At 49.0% G+C, this 13087-nt stretch overlaps 1 protein-coding gene across 3 annotated transcripts in view; it reads left to right on the top strand.

Moving 5' to 3' along the window:
* Positions 1-13087, top strand: part of Dzip1l (DAZ interacting zinc finger protein 1 like) — a 34527-nt gene that overhangs the window by 16768 nt on the left and 4672 nt on the right. For 2 of the 3 annotated variants that reach the window (XM_055629687.1, XM_055629685.1), the window contains 8 exons: positions 2282-2344; positions 3983-4123; positions 5536-5566; positions 6239-6292; positions 8577-8710; positions 9903-10095; positions 12211-12427; positions 12762-12952. In XM_055629687.1, the coding sequence (XP_055485662.1) occupies positions 2282-2344; positions 3983-4123; positions 5536-5566; positions 6239-6292; positions 8577-8710; positions 9903-10095; positions 12211-12427; positions 12762-12952 (1024 nt within the window). The remainder of the gene's footprint in view (positions 1-2281; positions 2345-3982; positions 4124-5535; positions 5567-6238; positions 6293-8576; positions 8711-9902; positions 10096-12210; positions 12428-12761; positions 12953-13087) is intronic. The other variant, XM_055629686.1, reaches the window with a different exon arrangement.

Raw genomic sequence — 13087 nt, forward strand, 5'->3', positions numbered from 1 at the left:
TGTATTTTCATGTCTTGTTCAATATGAAGGCACAGAGTAAGGTTCTCAGGCAAGGCTGGTGATGTGTTTAATCCTAATATTCACCTGCTATGTACAAATAGAGGCAAACACCGGTGGGTCCTTTCATATCTTAATCCCAACTGTTATTCTAACACAGTTGAAAACAATTCAGAAAGTGTGACAGTGTCCTGGGAATTTGAAGGTATTTGTGACATATGTGTGGTGTGGTAGTAAATGCTTAGCTCTCAGCTCGGAGCTAAAAGAAAAACAAAATAAAAAACACCTGCCAGTTTCTGTGGTGTGAAGGCTCTCAGGCCATCACTATGAGGTCACTGAGTATAGCTGGGGAGATTTGTACCCAGTCTACTGTGGCTACCACTGGGAGAACCTTACTCAAGTCCAGGCAGAGGAGGTGATCATTTAGCAGGGCCACAGCAGGGACCGTCAGCCATGAGCTTCTGCGCCTGCTCTTCAAGGTAGCTGAGAAAGAGCGGGAAATCTGTCTGCAGAAAGGTGCTGATGCTGGCTGCATGGTGTCTCAGTTTGCTTTTTATTGCTGTTTAAACACCATGGCCAAGAGCATCCTGGGGAAGAAAGTGTATTTGGCTTACACTTTTATGTTAGAGTTCATCTTCAACGGAAGCTGAGGCAGGAACCTGGAGGCAGGAACCTGGAGGCAGGAACCGCAGTGGCAGCCATGGAAGAACACTGCCTACTAGCTTGCTTTCCTCAAGGCTTGCTCTAGGCCAGCCGAGGGATGACACTGCCCACAGATGCCCTTCCCCATCAATCAGCAATTAAGAAAATGCCCCCCAGGCTTGCCTACAGTAGGCCAGTCTGGTAGGAACATTTTCTTATTGAGGTTCCCTCTTCTCAAATGACTCCAGCTTGTGTTAAGTAGAGAAACAGACAAAACCAAGACCAAAAACAAAAATCAAAACAAAACAAAAAAACCCTCCAAAAATGTAATCAACACAGATGGTTCATAGATTTTACATCATAAAAACATCATTGTCTTGGGGAGACGGCTTGGTCAGTAACGTGCTTGCAAAGAAATTAATCTAAAGATCCCCAGTGCCCACATAAAAGCCAAGAGCAGCATACAGCTAGAGCCTCAGAGCCAGGGGGACAGAGACAGGCAGGTTCCCAGGACTCACTGCTCAGTCAGTCTAGCTAATTGGTTTATCGAGAGACCCTGTCCAGAAATGAAATGGAGAGTGGCTTCCACACACATGCAAGCATGTACACACACACACATACAGCCTTTCTTTTTTCCATAAACTTGCACGCTGTTCATATTCTGTACTCTTTCTTTTTTCTTTTTGGCCCTCCCTCCCCCTTTATTCACTTTTTGAGACAGGGTCTCATGTAGCCTAGGCTGGCTTCTACTTGCTGTGTGTCTGAGAAGGATCTTAACCGTGAACTCCTGACCTTCCTGCTTCTAGCTTTTGATTGCTGGAGTTACAGCTGTGAGCCACTTGGCTTTTTGCTTTTACTTCTATTATTGATGTTTTCTTTACCCAGCTTTAATTTGTATAACATGTGGAAATTAATCTAGCCTTTTGTTATTCTAGTTGTTTGTGGCTATTTTTTTCCAGTCTTCTACTTTATTGTTGTCTGGCCATACAAAAAGTAAAGCTTCTGTGGTAAAAGTTGTTTAACAGTCAGCCTTTTAAAAGAGTCAGTTTTTATTTATGTGTATGTTTGTGTCTCTGTGTTATGTGAACATGTGTGAGGGTTTCTGCAGAAGCTAGACCTGGAATTAAGGCAGTTTTGAACCACCTGATATAGGTGCTGGGAATTGAACTCAGGTCCTCTCCAAGACTAACAAGCTCTCTTGACTGCCGGACATCTCTCAAGCTGTTCTTTATTGTTGTACCCACTCTGAGATTTAAAGAGAAAACATTCCTTTGTTTTCTTTGAGTGATTCTATGGCCATCTTCATCATGATCATACTGTCTTGTTTTTATGTGTAATTATCTGACCTGTCTATAGTTGGTTTTGGTTTAAAACAGGCATCCAAGTTTTTTTTTTTTTGTTTGTTTGTTTTGTTTTTTCCTGGTCAGTTAGCCATTTGTTCAAACACCAGTAGTCAATAATCCATACCCTCCTTTTTCACACTAAGTTTCTATTTTCTCCCAAATTGGTTCAGGTTCTCTGTTCTGTTCCACTCGTCTTTCTGTCTAACCAGGAGCTGGTACTTTTTACTCTTCATAGTTTTATAGTTTATATTTATGGCTACCTAGAGGGCTCCATTTGACAAGCTTTTCTTCTTTTTCAGAAAACAGAGTGGAAGAGGAAAATGAAGGCGCTGCACGAAGAGCGGGCAGCTGAGAGGAGAGAGGTAGTTCTTGTTTGGCAGTGAGGGAGTTTGGTTTTGGGCGACCTCTCCCTATCCAGCTTCCCCCCTTCCCCTCCCATTCTCTACCTAGAACCAGTTATCAGGTGTTTTATCGCTGATACTCTTCCTGGCTGCCAGTCCCCTTTAATTTACGAATGGGGTCATCTGCCTATCCTGAGGATTCCGTAGCCAGGAGCAGGGGCCCCTAGCCATGTTCTGAACCCCATGCACCCTTCACTAAGTGGTACCTGCTTCAGGCCCGCTTGCCCTAGAAGCCTCAGGTGAGTTACTGGTCACATCATGTGTGGACTCTTTGGAAACCTCCACCTCCAGGGGGAACCAGGTAGCTCAGATCTCAGCGATAGTTCCGAGGGCGTCAGTGAAGGGCTTGTGTAACTGAGTCCCGAGCACAGAGAGCAGCAGTCCTCAGGACAAAGACTACACTTCTGTGTACATGCCCCCGAGGAAGATGCCAGTTAAGGAGGAAGTTGGTTAGCTTTCTCAGGTTCTGCCGGCCCCTGGCCAAGAAGATGCCATGACCCATGGAGCTTCCCCACTAGCTCTCTTTGCTTTGGGGGGGGGGGTGACCCAGTCCTTGTGGGCTGGTTTTGCCTCATTTATATCCTCTAGAGAGTCTTTACGAAAGTATTAATAAATAGCCCCATTTTACCTCTGCTCTTACATCAGAGTTGGCATGGGAATACATTTTCTTCACTTGTTTTTAATCTGAATAGGAATTTGATGATTTTTGGGTGTTGTTTTTTTTTTTTTTTTTTAACCTGAATGTCCTCAAGTGGTTGAGGATGGGGAACCTTCGTTATTTATTTTTTCAGGGTGTATCCGAATTTATTGATGGTAATGTAGCTGCAGAGTCTTCAGATAAATGTAATGATCCTGCTCCGAGTTCTGAATTCACGGCTGATCCCACATGATAAAGGCTCAGTTCTGAGTCACATACAACAAATCTATCAACCTGGTGTGGTGCCCACAAAATTATCGTGCTTATTAATGAGCTCAAAAAGTCCAGTCAGGTCCATTCACTAGATTCTCACAAATATAGGAAGCTTCTTAAACATGTCTGGAGATTCTTGCTATGTCCCTCAGCGCAGTTCAAAAGTGTTACTGTGAGCTAGGTGCGATGGTGTAAACCTGTGATTCTGGCATTTGGGAGGTGGAGGTCAGTAGATCAAGAGTTCAGAGTCAACCTCAGACACATGAAATCCTGAGGAGGTGGGGCTGCCGCTGCCCCGCCACACAGCCCTTCCTGGCCCTACAAGCCGCCCCTCAGGGGCCTGGTGCTGGCAAGATGGCTGCCGAAGCGGGGCGGTGACGGGTGTGTGTGTGTGTGTGTGTGTGTGTGTGTGTGTGTGTGTCCACGACCACCGACGGGGAACCTTCCTGATGATCCTAGAGGCCTGCATTCCATTTTCTCTTTTCATTTCTTCCCTGGCACAGCTCAAAAATGTACCCAAACTGAAAGGCAGGTAGAATTGTCAGGAAGCCACCTGCACCGGTTAAAATTCTGGTCTTGCCTCAGGTGAGGCCCGCCAGGAGCATTTGGCTGTAGGGACTGCCCTGCTCTCTTGGGGTTCTTGGGTCCCTGAGGGACATCTCACTGACCAACCTTCCTGTGCCCACCAGCTTCAGGAGGAGAATGAGCGGCTCCATGCCACCCTGTCGCAGGATCAGAAGAAGGCAGCTGCACAGTCTCGGCGTCTCATCGACGCCCTCCGTGCCCAGCTTCAAGAACAAGCCAGGCTTATCGAGTCCCAGGAGGAGACGGTAGGTCTGTCCTTTCCCTCGTCAGGGCCCAAGGCTTCCAGACCAGTTTTCTGTGAGGATGGCCTTGGATCCTGGGTTCATGCCGATGGTGTCATAAGGCTCCTGAAGGGGAGAGAAGAGGGTTATGAAGTTAAAAGGCTTCATCCACCTCCCTCTCGGCTGGAGCAGTATGTACTCCGAGGGGGAGATATAGCGCATTCTACCACCAGAGACCACACGAGATGCCGGGTTCCAGGCTGGCACGTTACACATTACCTCATTTAAACCCCAAACTGCCCTTCAAGACAGGCACCACTTTCTCCCCACCTATGTTTAATGCAGTGCTTCCCTCCCTTCCTAATGCTCGACCCTTTAATATAGTTCCTCGTGCTGTGGTGACCCCCCCCCCCAACCATAAAATTCTCATTGCTACTTAGTAACTGTAACTTTGCTACTGTTCTGGATCGTAATGTACCTGGCTATATGTAGGATATGGGCTATGTGACCCACATACCGGTTGCGACCCACAGGTTGAGAACTGTTGAATTAAGGCACGATGAAGCAGGCTTGTTCAAATCTGCACAGGGTTTTCTATAAGGGACGGTGACATTGGATTCTTGCTAGTGGAACACGGAGCTGTGTTCCTTATAGTGTATTCAGATGTAATAATTAACCACCCCAGGAATGGCTTCTGATGACGTTTTCTAATAAGCCAGTGAGAAAGAAGTTGCTGGCTCTCTGAGTGCCTGGTAAAGCTCAGTGCTGTGGCTCCTCATCTGTTCTTCTTAATTCTCCCCGACTCCCTGCTTATACTCAGCTTCCCTTTGGAAGCCCAGGGATGTAGGCATAAGGTTATTGTGTGATTCAAATGCTAATTTCTGCAATCCCCCTTGTTCTGAGAATCTCCTGTCTCAATGCTGTGGAAGAGGAAGGAAAGGGCTCTTGTTGGGAAAAGTGTGCTGAGTAGATTAGCCAGTGCTGGGTCAGGCCTCCAGGCAAGGATGTTGTCTGACCTCCGTGCTCCCATGAGCCCTTAGCTCAGGTGTCTTTCACCACTGGCTAGACTTTCTGTCCCTTCCTGCCTATCTTACAATTTTATCTCCATACCAATTATACCCCTGTCCCACTCTGCTTCCATGGGCTTCTGCCCTGAAGAAATAGTCCCCAGAAGACAGTTGTTCTGGTCTCCCATCCCCGAGAAGGCTGAGCAGGCTGTCATCCAGACTGCTAGCTGCTATTCTTTCTCGGTTTAGTGTCTTTCCTTATGTGCACTGTGGGAGATGAGGTGTGCATGGGGCCAGGTAGCAAGCCCTTAGTGGGTGGATGACAATGATGACTGCCCTTTCTTTCCTGGTCTGGGCAGGTGTGCTCAGAGCAGAGTCCCTACAATGTCCTCTGCTGCCGGTAACCCGCTCTGTCTTATCCTTCTGCAGATCCAGACCTTGTCCCTCAGGAAGGTGGAGGGTAAGTCTGTAGTGGATGGTTAGTATCAGTCTTGGGGGTTGTTCTGGGTTCCTTCCCTTCCATCACCCAGGTGATTTATGGGTAGAAGACTGGTGACAGCTGTCCATGAGACATGCAGTGTGGTGTCAGCTGTTGAACTGGGCAAAGAAGAGGGCTTATGGGAGAGAGGGTATTTCTGCTTCAGGTTTTCTGCCAGCAGATTTCACGCTGGTTGGGTTTTTCTTTAGTGGGAGGTAAGGGGTCTTGGGCATGGCATTGATGGAGCTGGGCCCGTAAGCAGTCTTTCTGACTCACTGCGTTTGTGACATGCCATTAATAACAACTGTGTGCCATGCCAGGTTCTTCAGGTTCATCATTTCATTACGTTGTGATTTAATGGGGGGTGGATATTATTATTCTGCTTTCTACATAAGAAAACTGACACCGACTCAGGTTCAGGGGCTTGTCAGCTCATGCACAGCTATTGGGGACAGAGCTGGGATGTGACCCTGACCTTCCTGCCTCCAATGCCTGTGTTTGTGATCTTTTTTCATCCTGCCCCTCTGGTAAAGATGAGTCTGTGGAGGGCTGTTCCTTACCATCCTGCAGTCACCTGGGGTCCTCAACCACACCTTTCTTTGTCAGGGGTGGGCTGCAGGGTTCTGGTGCCACTAATTGTCCTTGTCTTCTCAGAAGTTCAAGAGGTGCCAAAGGCTGTGGACACAGAGGAGGACTCTTCTGAGGAAGGTGGGTCTGTCTGTCTGTCTCTCTCTTTAACTCTTTCAGTGCAGAAAGCAGATTGGCAGCTCTGCTCATTTTTTTAGTTTCTCTTTAACTATAACCTAGACCTCTGAAGCTGTGGTGGAAGGAATGAAGGACACAAGTTAAATATTTCTCAAGTTCCTTGTATATACCAGGTATCCTGGTTAAAGGTACTCACGTTTCATCTTCATGGTCACCAAGTCACAAGGCTGCAGGGCTTCGGACTCAGGTCCTGTCCCTTGTGCCCAACCTAGTACAGTGGAGGAGAACTCGTTGCACTGGATTTCAAATGGTCTCCGCTGCCATGTTCTCCATGTGATTGAGCTGTAGGTAGATCATGGAAGACCTGAAATAACAAGAGTGTCAACATGGCCTGAACCAAATTCTCCACATTCTAGACAGAAAGAGGTCAAGAGGACTGAGTGAGTCCCCACAGCTATGGTGGACCTGTCGCTTGCTACGCTGCGCTGTGTCTCTTCATGTCCCAGGCCAGCAGGTAGCAGCATGGCTTGGAAACCCATTAGAAACGCGATTTTGCAAATTCTCTGACCACATCTCAGACAAATGCAAGTAGAATTTTGGGGGCCGGAACCCAGCCGCTTCTTTTCATGCACTTTTCTGTGCATTTTGATTCTTGTCCAAACCGGCTGTGAAACTTTCTGTGCTTTAAGACCCACCTAGGGAGCTTGCAGCTGTGTGGCGGACCATGCTAGTGGCATTTAACCCTTCTCAGGCAGTTTCAGTGTGGTAGCCCTGGTTGAGGTGCGGGCCTCAGCGTATATTTATTTAGAGTTACCCGAGGAGGGTGTCTTGGTCAGTGTGTCCGAACACAGATTACAGGGCCTCACCTGCAGAATTGCTGACACGGTAGGTTTGGAGAGGAAACTCAGAGTTGCCAAACCTTACGGATTATGGGGTGATGAGGTTTGGAAGCACAGCTGAGGGGGTTTGAAATAAAAGCTAAGCTCTCTGACTCCTTCTCGCTAATTTTGACATAATTAGCTTGGGTGGCTTTAGCGTGTAGCCGGCTTTGGGGTCACCGTGATGGCCCATAAGTTCCTTGGAGGAGACGGGATGAGTTTCTCTATGTCATCCGCATCCAGCGCCGTTCTGCCCACACTTACTGTGGAGCGCTGTCCTCTAGGCACAACATGGCCTCCTGCACGCTCCGCGGCTGCAGTTATCCACATGAGACCTCCACAGAGAGCCTGAGAGTTAACTCTGAGAGACCCTGCCCCTCGCTGGAGATCTCTAAGTGGTTAGCAGTAGCTGGGAGGAGGGAATCTGTCTTCGGTGGTGTAGCTGCTGTCCGTTGCCCATCCTCCTGTAGGTTTTGCCTTAATTAAACCATTAGCTCAATGGTTCTCCATCTGTGGGTCTTGACCCCTGGGGGTGGGGCTGAATGACCCTTCCACAGGGCCACATATCAGATAGCCTGCCTATCAGATACTTACATTGCAGTTTATAACAGTAGTAAAATCACAGTTACAAAGTAGCAATGGAATAATTTTGTGGTTGGGGCTCACCACAACACGAGGAAATAACTGTATTAAAGCATGACAGTATTAGGAAGCTTGGGAAGCACTGCCCTACAGGTCATGAGGAATGCGCCTGGGACAGCTTCTTTTGCCTTGGACCGGCCCTCTGTAGCAGTTAGCACATTTTATTATAACTACTTGTTTTCCTATTCCTTAGAGTGCAGTATAGGACTCACCTCTGTCAGAATCATCAGTGCACAGGAAAAAAATAGATTCCAGGACCCCTCCGAGACATGTGGGTGGGATTGACTTGGGAGGGTTCAGGTCCTTGCATTTGTAGCTCAAGTAATTCCAATATACTACGCAGTAGGAGGGAAGACTGACTTAGGAAACTTGAAGGGTTGATCATGGCTGCCCTTTAATCCGGCTTAGAATGGAACCAGATTGAGTGGTAGGAGAGTTCAGTGGCAGAAGAGGTGGAGGTCGGGCTGAGGTAATCAGAGACCAGAGTGGCGTCCAGGGGACAAGTTAATTCCAGTTGACCTGTCTCGAGACTGACTGAACCCCGTCCTGGGAGGTCCAGACTGGCAGGAGATGGGAATGTAGAAGGTGGGTGGTGACTCTGAGATGGTGACACCCACGTCTCATCTTCTGGCTCAGGGGTGGACATGAAGGAGTGGTCTGCTCTGAACTCATTCTGGGGCCTGGGGGTCACTGGCGGGGACAGCAGGGCTCTCGGGATGGTGGTCTCAGGAGGGAGTACTGACCTTGCTTACTGTCTCCTGCTGCAGAGCTGGAGGGCTCCCGTGATGAGCAGCGGAAGGTGCTAGCAGCTCTGAGGAACAACCCTACTTGGCTGAAGCAGTTCCGGCCCATCCTGGAGGACACCCTGGAAGAGAAGCTGGAAGGCATGGGGATAAGGAGGGTCAGTTCCTGGGCCACTGTTGAGTTAGCCATTTAATCATGTGCTTAAAGATGGGGGTCTTGGTATGCATCTCAGGCTGGCCTTGAACTCACTAAAGCCTTCCTGCCTCAGCTTTCAGGGTGCTGGAATCAATGACACTACAGTAGTAGGTACTGTTTTAAGGGCTGAGACTTACAATGAAGACAGGAAGTGTTCTCCCCTAGAGAGGTGATGTATTGTTCTTGCAGAGTCAGTTGTTCCTGTGCTCGTTGATGTCAGGGGACAGCTTTTGTCACCTCTTAGCAGTGGAGACTTCTCGCCTCTCTCCTCCAAGTCCTCATCCCTACCATGTTCTCTGCTAATTGGTTACTTTTCCCCTTGTCTCTAGCCACATCTCTGATAGAGGGCATGCGGTTGGCCCAGTCTGGTTTATGGCAGTCCCGTTTGCATAAGTGTCTATTTCTGAGTCCACTGTTTATGTATGGATCACGTGGCTATTCCCATACATGCGTGGGTAGAGCCTGGCTGTTGCTGTTATGGGCATCAGAGACGTCTGTTAGTAAATAGAGGCCCACCATGTTATCAGAGTTGCCACCCTTCGCAGCGTTGAACATACAATTTGCATCTCAGTGAGGAAGATTAGAAAAGCAAGCAAAACAAACCCAGACAGCTAGGTTTAGTTTTGTAAAGATGCTGTCTGAGACTGGCCTGCTTAATCCACTCTCTGCCCTGTTCAGTCTTGATTAAAAATGTCTGATTTTGCTAAATCTTCACCCGGGGTTTGGATGTCTCCAAGCTCTCTCTTGGACTCTGGATGGGTGGCAAAAACCCACCAAACCTCTAGTAGTGCACACTGGTCTTAGCATTCCGGTTTTCCAAAACGCCGTTAAGCAGGTAGAACACGGCTGTGCCAGGAGGTGCAAAATGAAGCAGGCCATGCTCTCACCCTGGGATTCAATTGAATGCTGGGAAAGAATGCCCCATCTGTGTGATGTGGCTTGAATTGGGATTCGGCCCTTTGCCTAAGCCTGTGTTGTGCATTGTGATAGAGCTTCCAAACCCGGGACTCACTCTCACACTTTTTGTAGTGGCTGAGGCTCACCTTTTCTGTTCCCACCTCACCCCTCCAACATGCCGGTGCCTCTGTATCAGCAGCTCTAGGGAGAGGAGGTGGGAGCCTGTGTAGGCAAGGGTGAACTCTTGTCTCCTCCAGGACACGAAAGGAATTTCAGCTCAGACTCTCCGACACCTGGAGTCCCTGCTGCAAACCCAACGGGAGCAGACAGCCCGAAGCTTCCGGGAATTTCTGAGGCTGAGGGAGAAACTCAATACGGAAGTGAGCAGCCGGGTGAAGAAGAGATGGGAGAGTACAGCTGTGGTGTCCCAGCCAGATGGCCAGCCTCCAGGTGAGCCGACGGCAGGCCTAGCTTTGAGACCACGACCTGACCCTAGGCGAGGACTCCACTCAGGCTGAGGTGGGGGGAGCTCCTTCCGCTGGGATACTTTTCTGATGAACTGAGCTTGTGAATCCTCAAGGGTGAATGAGTCTGAGGTCCTCTATGGGGGAAACAGAGTCAGAGGTGGGGTTGGGTTGAGATTTTGGTGGAGAAGTAAAGAATGCCCAGGTTCCTTCATGTCATTTCCTCTGTCATGGACACACATGACCAGGAGGGTGCCAATCCTGCCTTGGGCACAAAGCTGAGCCTTTTGGGCAAATAAAGTTTGCCAAGTGCAGCCTTTGTCACTCTAGGGACATTAGAGATGGTTTTAGTTGGTACACAGACCAACTGTTTAACATCTTTTTTTTCTTCACATGGATTGGGAAAAAAAAAATTCCTAGCCTAGCAATCATGTGAGGTAATAGAATTATTTCCTGTGTAGATATAAAGCAGGTATTTTATGTTAAAAAGTGTTAACATATCATGTTAAAGAGATAGCAGGAAGGTAGTATAAGAATATGGTAAAAAAAAAATTATGTGATTCTCTGAGAAGCTCCGTCCTCACTCAGCTTTCTGACTTTGAAGTTTCTAAAGAAAGGACATATCTTTCAGACATCACTGACAAACAGGTGGCTTTCTCCAATTGTATCTGACATTAGATTCCTTTGCTCATTTGCCCAAATGTCTGTATGCTTAGCTCAGTATCTGGTTTGCCTCACTTTCTACCAAGACCTGCCCTGTCCCATGAGAAAGCAGCGAGCACTGGGAGGTGTGAGTCAGCCAGACACAGGGATGCTAGACAGTCAGGAGAGGGAGGGTAGGAAGAATGGAAGTGTCCCCGGAGCTGTGGTTTTCAGGAGAAAGGAAGGCTGTCTTTTCTTTCTTCTTTCCCCAGTTGCTGTCCTCAGAAAGCCAGGAGAGGGCCTTACCTTTCCCAGCTGCCCCTTCCCTAGCTTTGGGGTTCAAGTAAGATAAGAGATGTATTTTTACGACACTTTGAAGACCCTTCCTTCCTGCGCCGAGTCCACTTACCCTCACATTTCCCACAAGCCCTGTGTCAGTGCTCTCCTCTATCTACATAAAGTCTAGGAAGTTCTCAACATGTGGGTCGTGACCCCTTTGGTGGGGGAGTTGAACGACCCTTCCGCAGGGGCCGTGTGTCACATATCCTGAATATCAGATATTTACATCATGATTCCTAACAGTAGCAAAATTACAATGAAGTAGCAATGAAATAATTTCATGGTTGGGGGTCACCATATCATGAACTGTATTAAAGGGTTGTAGCATTAGGAAGGTTGAGAACCACTGGCTTAGACCACGCCTCTTGCTTGGGAGATTGTAGTGGAGGCAGCGAAGGATGGGCGACCGGATTTGCACCTGTCTATTCATTCTATGGAGATGAGGGCCAGTTCCTTCAGTCTCTGTAAAGCCTGAAGATCTGTGGGTATCACAAAGATGTGCCAAGAGCTTCGCTTAGTGTCCGGGACACAGTAGCTGTTAAGCCGTTAGTTCCTGTCCACAGACATTTTTGCTCTTGAGCTACAGCAGTAAAAAACACTTCTCTGTGAACTCAGTGCATACATGTAAGTTTCATGGAAAGCACTTACTCTGGCTGCCTGGGATGCGCTTTCTCTCCAAGAATAAGCATCCCTGGGCTCCCTGTCTGCTCATGGGTCGCGATGCCATGTGGAAAACACGGGTGGTATCTTGGCCTGTGAGTCGAAAGGGCCTGGCAGCTGTTGGTAGTCCTGTAGTCCTGCAGCGACCTCTGGTGGCAGCAGAGTCTTCCTGCAGGGCCTCTTGCAATTAAGGCTTTGAGTAGTGCAGGTTGTAAGCAAAGTCGGCCTGGATCCTCAGTCTGGCTGACCTCTCTGGTCTTCTGTAAGGCGTGACCCTGACTCTCCCATTCTCTGAGAAAACTGGAGCCTGGTCCTGGCCGAGGGACTCACGGTGTTGGGCAATTGTCAGTGTCTTGTGACTCGATCCTCTCTGGTGTGAGACTTTCTTCTACAGTATTTCACGGCCACAGGCCCAGCCAGCACTGGCATGTTCTGCAAATCATTCCTTTCTGTGTCTCAGTCAAAAGCCTGAGGATCACACTGGCTGCAAGGGAAGCCCGGCCAAAGACCAGGAGCCTGAATGTGGCACTGCCGTCCAAGCCAGCAGAACCTTCTGCGCCAGCCCTTCAGAGCCAGAGCAGCCCTGGCCCTGGCCTCACCCAGGTGTCCACCCCCATTCCACGTCCCAGAGCACATGGACCTTCCAGTACGCCCATTTCCCCTGGGCCCGGGCTGAGGTGAGTGAGCTCTAGATTTTGGCCTCTTGTAGGGTCTGATTGGTGCCCTCTGGCCTCAGAGCTCTCTGCGTTGCGGGGGAGGGATGGGGACAGACAAGTAGCGTTCAACATGAGCTTCTGAGAAGAGCCTGGGAATCCTTCAGTCCTGGTCAAGGCAGACCCCCCCCCCCCACTTCCCATCTCTCCCTCCAGCCCATAGCTGCAGTGGAAAGTGGGACCTCAGGCCTTCTGAGCTTTACGATTTGCCTGAGAGAGGAGCGGGGGTGGCTCTGGGCTAAGTCTGGCTTTTAAAATGTTTCTTTCGGACCCCTGTTCCCTTCATTTCATCTTGCAGCAGCACCCCCCCTTTCAGTTCTGAGGAGGAGCCAGAGGGAGACATTGTGCAACGCGTGTCTCTTCAGCCCCCGAAAGTTCCTTCCAGGTCGACACCCAAGCCGGAGGACAACTGGGGCTGGTCTGATTCTGAGACCTCAGAGGAGAGTGCCCAGCCCTCTGGCAAGGACTCAGGTGGGCTGGCTTCCTCAGGTGAGTCCTTCTCCAGCCCTAGATTCTCTGTGTCCTGGAACAGGGTTTCTGACTGGCACTTCTTCATTGTCTCAGAAATGCCAGGAGGAAGTTAGACTTGGGTGGGGGTTATTTGGGTGGGGGTTTTGTCACTGA

The sequence above is a fragment of the Psammomys obesus genome, unplaced genomic scaffold (genome assembly GCF_907164565.1).
Source record: "Psammomys obesus unplaced genomic scaffold, mPsaObe1.curated_primary_1811, whole genome shotgun sequence".
NCBI lineage: Eukaryota > Metazoa > Chordata > Mammalia > Rodentia > Muridae > Psammomys > Psammomys obesus.